Consider the following 15,874-nt stretch of genomic DNA (forward strand, 5'->3'; position numbering starts at 1 on the left):
ATGTTAATTTCTCTACCATAAGCTGTTAGAATTTGTCAGTATGTCCAACAAGCCTAACAACGGCAGACCAGTCAGAAACCGTCTCAGGGAAGCTCATCTGGGTGCTCGTCATCCTCACCAGAGTCTTGATCTGACTGCAGTTCGGCGTCGTAACCGACTTCAGTGGGAAAACGCTCACCTTCGATGGCCTCTGTCACGCTGGAGAAATATGCTCTTCATGGATGAATCCCAGTTTCGACTGTACCGGGCAGATGACAGACCTGTGGGCGAGCGGTTTGCTGATGTCAATAACCCCACTGGTATGGGCAGGTATAAGCTACGGACAACTAACACAATTTCCTTTTATCCATGGCAATTTGAATGCACAGAGATACCATGATGAGATCCTGAGGCCTAATGTTGTGCCGTTCATTCGCCCGCCATCACCTCATGTTCCAGCATAATAATACACCTCCCCATGTCGCAAACATCTCTACACAATTCCTGGATGCTGAAAATGTCCCAGTTCTTCTATGGCCTACATACTGACCAGACATGTCACCCATTGAGCAAGTTTGGGATGCTCTGGATTGATGTGTACGACAGCATGTTCCAGTTCCCGCCAATATCCAGCAACTTTGCACACCCATTGAGGAGGATTGGGACAACATTCCACAGGCCACAATCAACAGCCTGATCAACTCTATGTGAGGGAGATGTGTCATGCTGTATGAGGCAAATGGTGGTCACACCAAATACTGACTGGTTTTCTGATCCATGCCCCTACTTTTTTTTTCTTTCTAAGTTATCTAACCAACAGAAGCATATCTGTATTCCCAGTCATGTGACATCCATAGATTAGGGCTTTGAGTTTATTTCAAGTGACTGATTACCTGAACTGTGACTGATTACCTGAACTGTGACTGACTGACATGTTGCATTTATATTTTTTTGTGTCTTGTGACTTCTTGTAGAAGCATGAGTGGATGACCACGACCTGTAACCACGCTCTGTACGCCATCTGTGACGTCTTCACCCAGTTCTATGAACCTCTTAGTGAGGTCCTGTTGGCTGACATCTTCACTCAGCTGCAGTGGTGCGTCAGACAAGGTGGGTGCCTTCCTCTCAACAGTGATGGGGAGGAAAAACACAGCTGACTCACAGACACACCCCTAACTAATTAAATATCTACCGTAAAATTATATGTGTAACAATTTACCAGAAATGTAAAGTTAGGTGACGTAATGGTGAATGACATCAGTATTTTCTCTTCCCGCAGATAATGAGCAGTTGGCCCGGTCAGGGATTAATTGCCTGGAAAACCTGGTCATCCTGAATGGGGAGAAGTTTAACCCAGAGGTATGGAACGTCACCTGCTCCTGTATGCTGGACATCTTCCAGACCACCAGCCCACACGTGTGAGTTCTGCTGCCGGCCGGCCTGTCTGTCACCTTGATGTTCTCACAACTTCAGCAACCCATCACCATGAACGTAACAGTAATATATTCTGTGTGTTTTATATATTAACAGAAAACACACTGTTAGAGAAGATGTGCGTGTGTGTGTGTGTGTGTGTGCATTAACAGTGCTGTCAGATGTCTAGTCATGAGCAGAACTTGTTGCAGGCCATGGTGACTCATGAACACATCATGTGGCCAGCCAGAACACAGGAAACACTTACTCCCACAGACCACATGACTGACGATTTGCACATTTCTATTTGCACTTCTCATCAGCCTATTGACATGGCGACCGGCTGGTCAGGAAGAGGAGGCTGGTGATGGGAAACACATGGTGAGCAAACAATAACATTTAACCATCTGACAAGAGTTCCCTTTGAGCCTGATTAGACAGACAGTAACAAGAGAAAGGGCAGCGATTTGACTCTTGTAAATTGATCTGGTCCTGTTGTTTATGACATGAGTTCTTAAACAAACATGCAGATCGAACCTTCTCATCTCATTGGCTGTATTTGTCTGTTTGTTTACAGGATGTAGATTTTGACACCCAGTCTCAGAACAGCTACGACAGGGCCCTGTCAGAGAAAGGAGGGCAGAGCCAGATATCCACCGCCAGCGATGACACCTGGAAAGGGAAACCCCACGCCAGTAAGCAACGGGTTGCAGAAATATTTGGCCCTCACCCCTCAATTCACATTTCTCTCTCTACCTCATTATCATTCATGTCATTTTCCACGTTTGACCCCAGTCTCTCTTTGGTCCCTCTTATTCAAATAAAAGTATTATTAGTCGCGTACCTATATTTTGCAGGTGCAGGGAAATGCTTATGTTTCAAGCTCCAACCGTGCAGTAATACCTAACAATACACACAAATCCCCCAAATTAAAATAAATATTAGAAAGAGCAATGTAAGAAACGTTCTGAGCAAATAATGTAAAAATAATAATAATAATAATAATACTGCAAAGTTGGCTAGGAGCTATAAACAAGGCGACCGTGTCATCTTCCTGATGCCTCTGTGCTCTGTGTCAGGGATGTCAGACCTGATGCCTCTGTGCTCTGTGTCAGGGATGTCAGACCTGATGCCTCTGTGCTCTGTGTCAGGGATGTCAGACCTGATGCCTCTGTGCTCTGTGTCAGGGATGTCAGACCTGATGCCTCTGTGCTCTGTGTCAGGGATGTCAGACCTGATGCCTCTGTGCTCTGTGTCAGGGATGTCAGACCTGATGCCTCTGTGCTCTGTGTCAGGGATGTCAGACCTGATGCCTCTGTGCTCTGTGTCAGGGATGTCAGACCAGAAGCTGTTTGCAGGGCTGCTCATCAAGTGTGTTGTGCAGTTGGAGCTGATCCAGACCATTGACAACATCGTCTTCTACCCGGCAACCAGCAAGAAGGAGGATGCAGACAATATGGCTGCGGCACAGGTTTATCACAACCATGTCTGTCCTTTATGAATATAAAGTCATGATGTTTATTAACATGTACTTAATTATGGCTTTGATACCCTACACCCAAAACACATGTTGCTGGGGAATTGACCGAGGCTCTGTGCTGTGTCTGTCCAAGAGGGATGCCCTGGAGGAGGCTGTAGAGGAGGGGGACCCTGGACAGGGGGAGCAGGGCATGTACAGGCACCTCTCCTCCCAGCACCTCTTCAAGCTGCTGGACTGCCTGCTGGAGTCGCACACCTTCGCCAGAGATTTCAACTCCAACAACGAGCAGAGGACTGCACTCTGGAGAGCAGGTGTGTTCAACTGTCTGTCTCGCTTGGTGTGTTTACAGTATTTATCAGATGAGCTAATCGGCCAGGCTGTCATATAAATGTTTTGATATAGGATGCTCTTGTCTCTCTGTCTGTCTGCCTGGCTCTGTCTCAGGATTTAAGGGGAAGTCGAAGCCCAATCTGCTGAAGCAGGAGACTAGTAGTCTAGCCTGTAGCCTGCGTATTCTGTTCCGCATGTACTGTGACCGGCAGCTCCAGGACTCCTGGCCTGACATCCAGACAAGGCTGCTGCTGTGAGTGTCGTGGTTAACGAAAGACTGGGGGGATCATGGTGTGAAAAACCTTGACAATTGTAATGTGACTTTGGCTCCTTTTTAAAGCACTATATAATTAAAGATATAAAAGCATGTGTTCACACCAATGATGTAGAGGCAGCAGCCTGGGGGAAACCCCAATGTGTTAAATTCTCGGTAAAAGTGGATCCAATATTCTGTGTGACCTGAACAACAACAAATGAAATGTAAATGTGATTCCAACATGACATCCTTAGTCCTCTGGCTGCCTCCCTGCTTGGTCAAGCTGTAACAGGTTCTTCAGCATTGGTTTGTACGGATGTTTCACTCCCGGCAGTGCAATATGTGGTAATGTTGGTCCGGTCCTTTCCTCAGGGTGTGCAGCGAGGCTCTGTCCTACTTCATCAGCTTGACCTCAGAGAGTCACAGGGAGGCCTGGACCAGCCTGCTCCTAGTGCTGCTCAGCAGGACCCTGCGACTGACCGACGATAAGGTTACACACACCTACATCCACATGGACTGAAATATTTGCGCGTTTGCACACACACACACACACTGACAACTGGGTTTGGCTTGCAGTGACAAGTGCGATCTGTTTTTTTGAAAGACTGTTTGTGAACACGTGTCTGCCAGCACCATTTCAACTCTATATACCTCGCCTGAGTAGGCAGTAGGAGAGAAGACAGTCCATTTCCCCTAACGTCCAATTGACGTATCTAATAGGTCAAATGGTTTGAATAACGAGTAGTAGGTCAGCCTCTCACTGGCCTCCTTTCCCCTCCGGCAATGAATTTGAATTCTGTAGAGGAAGGGACACTGATTATTTAACAGCTTGTAATGACCTTGGTATGTAAGAGGCCATCAGCTGTCTGCAGGCAGACCAGGGGCCTTGGGCTACCTCTGCTACATCAAGGATCTATGAATTAGATCCGATTCAGTGCAGATTTCCCGTATAGAGCTTACAGTCCGTTATCCTTAGCCTGGTTCAGTCTCATTGAGAATGGGTAACTAAAGGAAGGACACTGTTGGCTTAGATACCAAGCAGATAAACAGGAAATGTGCAGCCTTACGGGTTATTTTGACTTTGACTAAAATGTTTCCTCTTCCCAAATCCCACCTTCAAGTGTACATAGTAGCTTCTAAACAAACGACATTGATATTTAACTTTGGCCATACTTCAAACAATCCACTCTTTGACATCACACTCCGCTCACCCTGGGCGTAATTGCAGTTTGTGTGTGCATCTATCTGTTTGATGCTAAATAGTCTGTTCTTTGTCCCTTTCTGTCCTCAGTTCAAGCTTCATGCCTCCTGTTACTACCATCACCTGTGTGAGATGATGCAGTTTGACCTCATACCAGAGCTCCGTGCCGTTCTGCGCCGGTTCTTCCTCCGCATCGGCTCAGTCTTCCACATCGCTGCTCCTGAGATGGGCTAGGCCAACCCGCCCTAGGAAGGTCTGGAGATGGAATGGTCTGTGTGGGGGGGGGGGGCACTGGAACGCTGAGGTGTATGAAGACTGAGGCGAGAGCTAAGACTAAGGCAGTGCGAAGGTCTGGAGATGGAATGGTCTGTGTGGGGGGGGGGGGGGGGGGGCACTGGAACGCTAAGATGTATGAAGACTGAGGCGAGAGCTAACACTAAGACTAAGACTAAGACTAAGGCAGTGCGAAGGGATGGAGGATGTAGATTGACGCAAAAATTCTGTTACCATGAGGGAAAGATGCTTTGAAAGTCCTCAGTTCCTGTTTATCTTCTGCAAAGGAAAGGCTTCAAGAGTTGGTATAAAGGTCTGGTGCCCCTTAAGACTGACTCCCCTTAGAACCTCTGCTGGGTAAAAAGCTCTCTGACTGTTTCTCAACTTAATGTCAAATGTATGGAAAATTAACCACAACAATTAATTGATGTGGTTTTATATATATCCTCTACCTGATTTTGTTTCTCCTATTTGTTGATTTTTAAGACTGAACAAACACGCATATCCAAATGCGAACGCAAATGAAGAATACCATTACTGAATATTCTGAAAAGTACCACTGGCAGAAAAGCACATTAGAAACATGACAGTGACGTGACACTAAAGTATCCTCATGTGTTTCTCTAGTTGTGATGTACTTGATGATCTGATCAAAAGATATTGTAACAACTGATAGGCCTGATGACAAGACCTATCCTTATTACTGGCCCATTTTTGTTAAGTTCAATCCACTCTTAATTTGATGTTATTGGTGGTTGGCCTCCAGTGTTTTCGTAGCACAACCTGTATTCAGCATCCTACCCTAGGATTACCATTAGTGGGAATGGCTTGCTCCCTAATGGATGAGCAAGTATGGCCGGTTGTTCCCCTGCCACCATTCCCCATTGATCCTATCATGTGAATCACTATAGCCTGTTATGAGTCCTAATTTGACTTGTATTTATTTATTTTTATACTTATTTTAAAGCAACATTTACATGCCAGTTTACTTGTTGAAAGGCTACTGCACATTCCCTATGTTCTGAGAGCAAAATGGAATGACTAGCTATTTTCTAGAAGGAATCTGGTGTCACGTAAAAAGGAAGTCTACAATGCAACGCCCATGGTATTATATAGCAAGGACGAAATGATCTGTCAGACAGTTCTATGTTACACCTAATGGAGCCCGCAACAGATCCCTCATGTATTAACTGTCCAGTACTTTCTCAGAGTGGAATGCCTGTCAGTAGTGTCAGTGAAATACCAGACAGGAGTAAGAATGAAGAGAAATTAAACGTTATTCTTAAATATGTCAGGGTATCGCTACCATCTTCACCATTTGCAGTTTAATCCTGTCTGCATATTTTTTTTTTTTTAAACAAGGATGTATATAAATATTTGAAGTGCATTTAAATATTTTTGATTAGCATTCGTCTACCTTAACACTATGGATGTCTACTTTTCCCTTAAGGGGAACTATACAGTATATGGAGAAATACATTGTGTAAAATAGAAAATGAAGTGCTATACATATTGTGACGTAATCTCCCAAGCATTTGGTGAAGTAATTAATAAACCTTGAATTCAGATCTATAGCAGCACTGCTTTTGTTGGTTCACTGGAAAGTTAAATACTGTCATCGCTGTAATGTAGCAGCTACTGGTGTGGCCTTTTGACAATGCGTTTCTAAAGTTGACCACAATGTGGCGCTGTAAACCTCAAACGTTAGAATGTATCAAAGGGAATTTTGGGGGTAACAAAGGTTACCATGGAGATGTGAAACATCCTTTGTTTTGTTTTGGGCTGTAAAGACTGATATAAAAAATATTTTACGTTCTCGTAAAGCTGTACTGTCTTTAATTTACTTACGAAGAAAACCGACAACGTTTATCAAGAAAGTCATCTTAATATTTTAGCAAACTAAAATTAGGTCAAAGAAGATGGGATTGACCCTCTGTTAGGCTGCTAACGTAAACTGTAAACTTAATGTAGTTGGCTAATAACCTCGCTAACATAGCAGCCGTTTTAGATGTACACACATCTAGTTGGATGAAGTAAGCGCCATTCAATGTCAGCGGGCGGAACAGCGAGCTAGTAATGGCAATTTTTGCTAAAATTAGCAAGATTAGCTAGCTATCCAGTCAGCGCTCCTATTGCTCCAGCAGAAATTACGAATATGATCCTGTCTGCTGATGTTTGGATTTCGTTGTGGACTTTGTGCCAACCATTCAAGTTGCGGTAAGTGTTTCATATCGATTAACGTAGTTTAATCAGGTTTAATGTTCAGTTTCTAGGAGCTGTATGAGAACGTTAGCTAAAGATGCACAACCACACTAGCTATTTTTAACCAAATCAGAATGGGAAAGATGTTAGCTAGCAAACTATTCAGAGGAAAGATTATATATGTTAAACTTAAGCGAGCCAAACAAGCTAACTACATTCGCTGTCCTAGGTTTTTTTTTTTTTTTTACTAGTTTCAGTAGCCAAATAGACATTAAATGCAAATTACAAACCCAGGATAATTGACCAAGATTAGAACGCCGACTGCATAAGAATTATAACTACTTGGGGGAATGACTTAGTTACATTTTCAATACGCCAATTTAACAAACTACTGTACCTTTATGTTGAAAATGTAATGTGTAACTAAATGTGTTTCTCTAGCAAGTGACGATTGCGCAAAACTGAGTTGATATCCAACAAGCCATATTCCGGTGGATTTTAGGGTGCGTTTACACTGACAGCCCAGTTCTGATCTCTTTTTTTATTAACCAGATAGGCCCCGAAAAAGATCTGTGATTGATTGGTGATTAAGACCAATTAGCGGAAGAAATATAAATTGGGTAACTTGTATAAAAGCAGCCTTATGCTGCATTCACGTTATCTCAAACTCGGGACATCTGAGTTAAAATGTAAGTTGGTTATTTGCATAGACGTAGAGCTTCCTATTGGTTGATTCTGGTACCTCCCAAGTGGGAAACTCGGCATTACTCTTCTGCCTATGTTAGAAATGTAGTAAACTAAGTATTAAATAAATACAAATATATTTTAGATTCTAAAAAGTAGCCACCCTTTGCCTTGATGACAGGTGTTTCCTTCTTAATGCATTTGAGCCAATCAGTTGTTTTGACAAGGTAGGAGTGGTATACAGAAGATAGCCCTATTTGGTAAAAGACCAAGTCCATATTATGGCAAGAACAGCTCAAATAAGCAAAGAGAAACAACAGTCCATCATTACTTTAAGACGTGAAGGTCAGTCAATCCGGAACATTTCAAGAACTTGGAAAGTTTCTTCACGTGCAGTCGCAAAAACCATCCAGCGCTATGATGAAACTGGCACTCATGAGGACCGCCACAGGAATGGAAGACCCAGAGTTACCTCTGCTGCAGAGGATAAGTTCATTAGAGTTACCAGCCTCAGAAATTGCAGCCCAAATAAATGCTTCACAGATTTCTAGTAACAGACACATCTCAACATCAACTGTTCAGAGGAGACTGTGTGAATCAGGCCTTCATGGTCGATTTGCTGCGAAGAAACCACTACTAAAGTACATCAATAAGAAGAGACTTGCTTGGGCCAAGAAACACGAACAATGGATATTAGACTGCTGGAAATTTGTTCTTTGGTCTGATGATCCAAATTTGAGAGTTTTGGTTCCAACCACCATGTCTTTGTGAGACGCAAAGTAGGTGAACGGATGATCTTTGCATGTGTAGTTCCCACCGTTACGCATGGAGGTGTGGGGGTGCTTTGTTGGTGACACTGTCAGTGATTTATTTAGAATTCAAGGCACACTTAATCAGCATGGCTACCGCAGAATTCTGCAGGGATATGCCATCCCATCAGGTTTGGGCTTAATGGGACTATCATTTGTTTTTCAACTGGACAATGACCCAACACACCTCCAGGCTGTGTAAGGGCTATTTGACCAAGAAGGAGAGTGATGGAGTGCTGCATCCTCCACAATCACCCAACCTCAACCCAATTGAGATGGTTTGGGATGAGTTAGACTGCAGCGTGAAGGAAAGGCTCCTGAGTGGCGCAGCGGTCTAAGGCACTGCATCTCAGTGCTTGAGGCGTCACTACAGACACCCTGGTTTGATTCCATGCTGTATCACAACCGGCCGTGATTGGTAGCCCCCCTTTCAACCTCCTCCTTTTCCGCAGCAACCAGTGATCCGGGTCAACAGCATCAATGTAACAGTATAACTTTAGACCGTCCCCTCGCCCCGACACGGGCGCGAACCAGGGACCCTCTGCACACATCAACAACTGACACCCACGAAGCGTCGTTACCTATCGCCCCACAAAAGCCGCGGCCCTTGCAGAGCAAGGGGCAACACTACATCTAGGTTTCAGAGCAAGTGACGTACCTGCTAACTAGCTAGCCATTTCACATCCGTTACACACACAAGATAAATGCATGCACGAGACGCGTGTTTTTATGGTTCTGCGCATGCTTCAGGTGATAGAAATATAAACACGCTACTAGCGCGTTGAGAAGTTGTAGTTAAACTTTCCTGTGGATATATTGTCTCACATTCAAATCGGCGTAACTCGTTGTGGAAAGTATCAGAATCGACCAATTTCCGAGTTGTCTACAACGCCGCATACCCATTACACGCGCATCACGTAGCAGTAGCAGAGACGGTAAGAGGAGACACGCGCGTCACGTAGCAGTAGCCGGAAGAGGAAGCGCGACACACTACTTCCTCATTTTTTCTGGTTACATTCAGTCAAAGAACTAAGCAAACCAGACCGAGCTGCATTGTCTATGGGAGAACCTCCCCGTTAAGCAGACCGGAACGGAGCATTTTATTTCCAATCGTAAACGGCTTGAGTGAACTATCTTTATTTTTCCATCATCTTTGGCGTTAGTACATTTCACTTCTCTCCTCGGATTTTGACAGCGGGACTGATACGTTTTCAGAAAATAGGATTAAAACCACTCGCTAAGAGTGTTGCCGTTGACTAGGTAAGAATATGTCAATTGTAGACAATTGTGATTGTTTATACGTGACAATATAATTAGATTAGTTTATTGTTATGTTAAATATGTAGTTAGGTGGCTTGTTTATCAATACATTGCTATGCAATTCCATGGTAATACATTTATGCTGAGTTTCCATTACAACTTGTTTCCACAACTCAAATAGAACAATTTCCACTGACATTTTTCCAAAAACGAATTTATTTGGTTAAAACAGTGCAGATGCAGTTTGGTAACAGAATGACGATTTATGCTGCATAGTTGTGGTTTAACTTTGCAATCATTGTTTTTTGGGGTTTGGCATACATTTTAATGTGAAATTCTTAGTCTCCGCATTATTCTGTTACTGTAGAATTGCCTAAACGAAAAATGGCCACTTTGAAACATCACTAAAACGAATTACTGTAGCTATGTGTTTTGATCAAGTTGGGTTTTGTATTTAAATCTTTCAGTATTATTTGCCTTCAAAATGATATGGACGGGCTAGATTGTTCCATGGAATTCCGTGTAGCCCTAGTGGCTAGCGACACGTGCTGGTTAGCTGTGGCTACTGTAAACATATGCTTTATACAGCCTAGGCAACAAAGTAGCTCCCCACTTTCTACTGCTATTTTCGATGTCATCATTTTTGGGATTGTTCCCACCTGTCAAGTCGCGAGTCACAGGTAACTCTTTATACCATAGAGTCTTAAATGTCACTATAAGGAAAGGTCAGGTTCGGTGGGTACAACTGAAGAAATTGAATATATGCGCTTCGTTTCTCCCACGTGGGGTTCTTGTGAAGTTGTTAGAACAACAGGGGTCCCCTCCTGTCCACGCTGACGCGCAAGCACAAAGGGATTTAAGAAATCACTTGTGTTTTTATCAAGAAATATCATTTTATTCTTAATTTTGCGGGTTACTTGTGAAAATGAAAAATGTAATACATTGTTAATATTTCTGATTACGTGTTACTAAGTAACATTAGGTTAACAATTATGTGTTCATAGAATATATATATATATATATATATATCTATATCTCTCCATAATATACATAATGGCAATTACAAATGCAAATGTGTTCTGAGTCAACCTAACTGGTAAATAAATGATGATCATATATTTAACCTCTGTCACAAACGACCTGCTGTTTTTGTCAGTTGGTTGTCAGAGCACCTTGCCCTGTCATGACTGTTCTGAAGCCACAGGCCAAAGGAAGGTTGTTTGTGGGGGCAGGCAGGTAACGACAACCATTGCCATCTGTTTAATCTCCAATTAAAGTGATGCCCTTTGACCCCACCCGTCGATCTAATTTTGCCCACTATATTTCCCCTCCAGCTCCCCTCCTCCCCCAACCCACCTATGCTTATTGTGATGAATTATGCTCATTTAATAAGATCTTCGTTGTTCTCTTACCACAGGGCCTGAGCCATTTCACCAGCCTTGTTTTGTTGTCTTCAAGACGTCTATTTTCTGCATACCCAGAATGACACAGATTGGATTAAACACAGAGGACTGATCCAAAGAGGTGTGTCACGAGCAGGTAAAACCGAGAGCCTGGGGCAAAGAAGAAAGACAAGACAAGGAATGATGACTTACAACAACAGAGAACTGGTGGTATACTATATTACCTATAAACTATCACAGAGAGACTGCCCCTTCAACCACATGGAGCTCACAGAAGCCCAGAATCGGACTGAGGGGGGACAGGTGGAAGGGGATGCGGCAGTCATGACATACGTCAACGGGACGAGTCCACCACGGCAGTCGCCCCCCTCCTCCCCTCGGCGGACAGCGGGCCTGGACGCAGTGAAAGAGGCATTGCGGGACTCTGCCAACGAGTTTGAGCTGCGTTATGCCAGAGCTTTCAGTGACCTGTCCTCCCAGCTACACATCACGCCGTCCACAGCCTATCAGAGCTTTGAGAACGTGATGGACGAGGTGTTCCGCGACGGTGTCAACTGGGGACGGGTGGTGGGCCTGTTTGCCTTCGGAGGGGCCCTCTGTGTAGAATGTGTGGACAAGGAGATGAACCCCTTGGTGGGAAGGATCACAGACTGGATGACCGTCTACCTGGACAACCACATCCAGCCCTGGATCCAGAGCCAAGGAGGATGGGTGAGTCACGACTGAAAGATGTGTGCATGGGGGTAGGGAAGGGTCATGGGTCATTTAGCTCAATGTGGGTTGTTGTATGAAGCATCAGTTCTAGAGGTCGTTGGTACCTGGATAGTTTAACTGTTGATTCTGCACATTAGCACCCGTTGTATGTCGCGTCAGTTTGCCTGAGCTGTGTACTGTATTTCACGCCTGACCTCTGGTCTCAGAGGCTGATTTGTCAGCTCTTGGACCTGAGACTGTTCTGTTTTTAGTGACTGATCTCTCTTGAGACGGGGTGCGGTTGACTTCAGATCAGCCTAGGTGAAAGACAGGCGATAAGACCCCCTGAGATGTTTGCCTCTAGTCAGCTGGCCATTGATCAGTCTTATTGAGTTTTCAGCTGAATCGAAGTGAGCTCTTGGATGGGATCAAAGTCTTCATGGGGGAATCAAGTATAGGCTTGAGCTTTTATAGATCAACCTTTGTTTTCCCCTGGTTGCTTTCCACGTCTTCCTCTGTTCTGAGCCAGCGGAAAGAGGAAAGCAGTGTTCTCTCAGGTCAGCAGAGAGAGGGCTTGTCCTGTTCCTGGTAGGTGGGTGTGTTATGGGATGTGAGAAGGACACTTAAGGTCACCTCTTCCTTTGTGTGGGCTGACACATGATGGGGTGTGGATTGGAATGGGGAGGTGATGTTGAAACAGTCTCGAAAGGGATGGGTCCTATGGAAACTGGCATCTGATTGGGTAAGTTGTATGTGGAGGGGCCATCTGATTGGGTTGTCTTTCTGCTGTTGGAGAGCTTAAATTGATTTTTAATTTTAAGAGTTGAAACAGGCAGATGACTTGGTTACTGGCAGCTCATATGCCACCACCACACCCAGAAACACCAGAATCAACGCCTTGAACCACTGGAAGATTTTAACGGGAACAGTAACTCATCATGTACAGGACCTCTGTGTAAACAGTCTGTTGTCTGTGGTATTTCTGAACAATATTCTGATGAAACACATGCCCAACCACCTGAGCGAATTTGAACGTTGTTTATGTCATCGGATGTTGAATGTTGCTCTGAGTGGAAGACGTGAATGGCCTAAATATTGAATGGACTTGTGTGTTCAATCAAGCAGATTCAGTCATGTAGTTTTGTTTCTGTTCTCCTTGTGGTATTGGAATAGGGCCTCCAGACAAATGTTTTGTCCTCCCTGTGTGTGCTTAGTTAATACACACACATCCTAACTAACGTTACCGGTTCAATGTTTGACGTTCTAGCCATGCCATACTATTGGATCATGTGCATGCATCAGACCGAGCACACGCGTAACACACACACACACACCATAACACAGATAAACAGTATATTGATGTATCTTATCATTCCATACTTTACACAGGAGTGCACATAACACTTTTGCTCAGATTTGAATTTGTCTGTTGTGGTTTCTATGTGTAATGAAGAGAAGAAACACACACATCCCTCAGTGAGCACCAGGGGTGTAAAGTACTTAAGTAAAATTACTTTAAAGTACTACCTAAGTAGTTTTTTGGGGTATATGTACTTTACTATTTATATTTTTGACAACTTTTACATTTACTTCACTACATTCCTGAACAAAATATTGTATTTTTTACTCCATACATTTTCCCTGACCCCCAAAAGTACTTGTTACATTTTGAGTGCTTGGCAGGACACGAAAGTGGTCCAATTTACACACTTGTCAAGAAAACATCCCTGGCCATCCCTATTGCCTTTGATCTGTCAGACTCACTAAACACAACTGCTTCGTTTGTAAATGATGTTTGAATGTGCCCCTGGTTATCTGTAAATGGAAGAGAGAAAAAAACAGGAAAATCGTGCTGTCTGGTTTGCCTAATATAAGGAATGTGAAATTATTTATACTTTTCCTTTTGATACTTAAGTATATTTAAAACCAAATACTTTTACTCAAGTAGTATTTCACTGGGTGACTTTCACTTTTACCTGAGTAATTTTCTAATAAGTAATCTTAACTTTTACTTAGGTATGACTTTTGGGTACTTTTTTGACGACTGGTAAGGACCTGGGACATCCCCACACCACAGAAAAATCTATTCAAATGTACCCTATATTTTCCAGAAAGAAATGCCCTCTTGTTTACCCATTTTGCTCATGTTTCATTACAAACCTAACCAACACACTTCTATCTCTGTCCTCCTTTTTTCTCCTGAAACACGTAGGCTATGCTCTTTCTCCTGAAACACGTAGGCTATGCTCTTTCTCCTGAAACACGTAGGCTATGCTCTTTCTCCTGAAACACGTAGGCTATGCTCTTTCTCCTGAAACACGTAGGCTATGCTCTTTCTCCTGAAACACGTAGGCTATGCTCTTTCTCCTGAAACACGTAGGCTATGCTCTTTCTCCTGAAACACGTAGGCTATGCTCTTTCTCCTGAAACACGTAGGCTATGCTCTTTCTCCTGAAACACGTAGGCTATGCTCTTTCTCCTGAAACACGAAGGCTATGCTCTTTCTCCTGAAACACGAAGGCTATGCTCTTTCTCCTGAAACACACCGATCCGTTGGCAGCTGTATGATGTATAGAGTGGGTGTGTCCTATTACCTGATTGTATTGTGGCGTTAGATAGAGAACTAGCCAGCTGCTTAGGGGAGGCCACACCCTGTTACAGCACAGGATGACTTACTGCTGTCCTACCTAACAAACATGTTCATTCAGTTCTCCCTGACCGCTTTTCATCCCATTTCTGCTTCATAACATATTCGGTCCTGATTTGTGTTATTAAATGAGAAGAACGACAGAGGTTGAAAGTTAATGGAGGGAACAGCAGATTAAGTTATGAAGACTGAGTGACAGGTGGAATCCCCCTTGAGTCAACGGTTGGTTATTTGTCTGACCTCAGTGGTGAAGGAGGTTAAAGTGAATGGCGGGAACAGCACATTTAAGGAATGATAGGTGGAATCCCCCTTGAACTTTTCTCTCTGACCTCAGTGGTGACGGAGGTTGGAAAGTAAACAGTGCCAAAGAGCATCATTTCAAAACAAATTGTGTGAGATAATGTAGTCTACTGTTACACTGTAGCAGTATGGTGGAGGGAGAGAATGTAGTCTACTGTTACACTGTAACAGTATGGCGGAGGGAGAGAATGTAGTCTACTGTTACACTGTAACAGTATGGCGGAGGGAGAGAATGTAGTCTACTGTTACACTGTAACAGTATGGCGGAGGGAGAGAATGTAGTCTACTGTTACACTGTAACAGTATGGCGGAGGGAGAGAATGTAGTCTACTGTTACACTGTAACAGTATGGCGGAGGGAGAGAATGTAGTCTACTGTTACACTGTAACAGTATGGCGGAGGGAGAGAATGTAGTCTACTGTTACACTGTAACAGTATGGCGGAGGGAGAGAATGTAGTCTACTGTTACACTGTAACAGTATGGCGGCGGGAGAGAATGTAGTCTACTGTTACACTGTAACAGTATGGCGGCGGGAGAGAATGTAGTCTACTGTTACACTGTAACAGTATGGCGGAGGGAGAGAATGTAGTCTACTGTTACACTGTAACAGTATGGCGGAGGGAGAGAATGTAGTCTACTGTTACACTGTAACAGTATGGCGGAGGGAGAGAATGTAGTCTACTGTTACACTGTAACAGTATGGCGGAGGGAGAGAATGTAGTCTACTGTTACACTGTAACAGTATGGCGGAGGGAGAGAATGTAGTCTACTGTTACACTGTAACAGTATGGCGGAGGGAGAGAATGTAGTCTACTGTTACACTGTAACAGTATGGCGGAGGGAGAGAATGTAGTCTACTGTTACACTGTAACAGTATGGCGGAGGGAGAGAATGTAGTCTACTGTTACACTGTAACAGTATGGCGGAGGGAGAGAATGTAGTC

The 15,874-nt window shown here is 43.8% G+C and overlaps 2 protein-coding genes across 7 annotated transcripts in view; both read left to right on the top strand.

Annotated features, from left to right (window-relative positions):
* The window catches only part of LOC129861266 (brefeldin A-inhibited guanine nucleotide-exchange protein 2-like), a 42,939-nt gene extending 36,184 nt beyond the window's left edge, over window positions 1-6,755 (top strand). For 3 of the 6 annotated variants that reach the window (XM_055932529.1, XM_055932531.1, XM_055932528.1), the window contains exons 31-40: window positions 954-1,089; window positions 1,259-1,397; window positions 1,716-1,773; window positions 1,970-2,087; window positions 2,688-2,878; window positions 3,006-3,183; window positions 3,317-3,455; window positions 3,831-3,948; window positions 4,750-5,008; window positions 5,130-6,755. In XM_055932529.1, the coding sequence (XP_055788504.1) occupies window positions 954-1,089; window positions 1,259-1,397; window positions 1,716-1,773; window positions 1,970-2,087; window positions 2,688-2,878; window positions 3,006-3,183; window positions 3,317-3,455; window positions 3,831-3,948; window positions 4,750-4,893 (1,221 nt within the window). In that variant the 3' untranslated portion in view covers window positions 4,894-5,008; window positions 5,130-6,755. The remainder of the gene's footprint in view (window positions 1-953; window positions 1,090-1,258; window positions 1,398-1,715; window positions 1,774-1,969; window positions 2,088-2,687; window positions 2,879-3,005; window positions 3,184-3,316; window positions 3,456-3,830; window positions 3,949-4,749; window positions 5,009-5,129) is intronic. The other 3 variants (XM_055932530.1, XM_055932532.1, XM_055932535.1) reach the window with 3 other exon arrangements.
* Window positions 6,756-8,656: 1,901 nt separating this feature from the next.
* The window catches only part of LOC129861267 (bcl-2-like protein 1), a 29,543-nt gene continuing 22,325 nt past the window's right edge, over window positions 8,657-15,874 (top strand). Inside the window, exons 1-2 of the mRNA XM_055932536.1 lie at window positions 8,657-9,887; window positions 11,305-12,001. Coding sequence (XP_055788511.1) covers window positions 11,471-12,001 — 531 coding nt within the window. The 5' untranslated portion in view covers window positions 8,657-9,887; window positions 11,305-11,470. The remainder of the gene's footprint in view (window positions 9,888-11,304; window positions 12,002-15,874) is intronic.

This window comes from Salvelinus fontinalis, chromosome 8 (assembly GCF_029448725.1).
Source record: "Salvelinus fontinalis isolate EN_2023a chromosome 8, ASM2944872v1, whole genome shotgun sequence".
Taxonomy (NCBI): Eukaryota; Metazoa; Chordata; class Actinopteri; order Salmoniformes; family Salmonidae; genus Salvelinus; species Salvelinus fontinalis.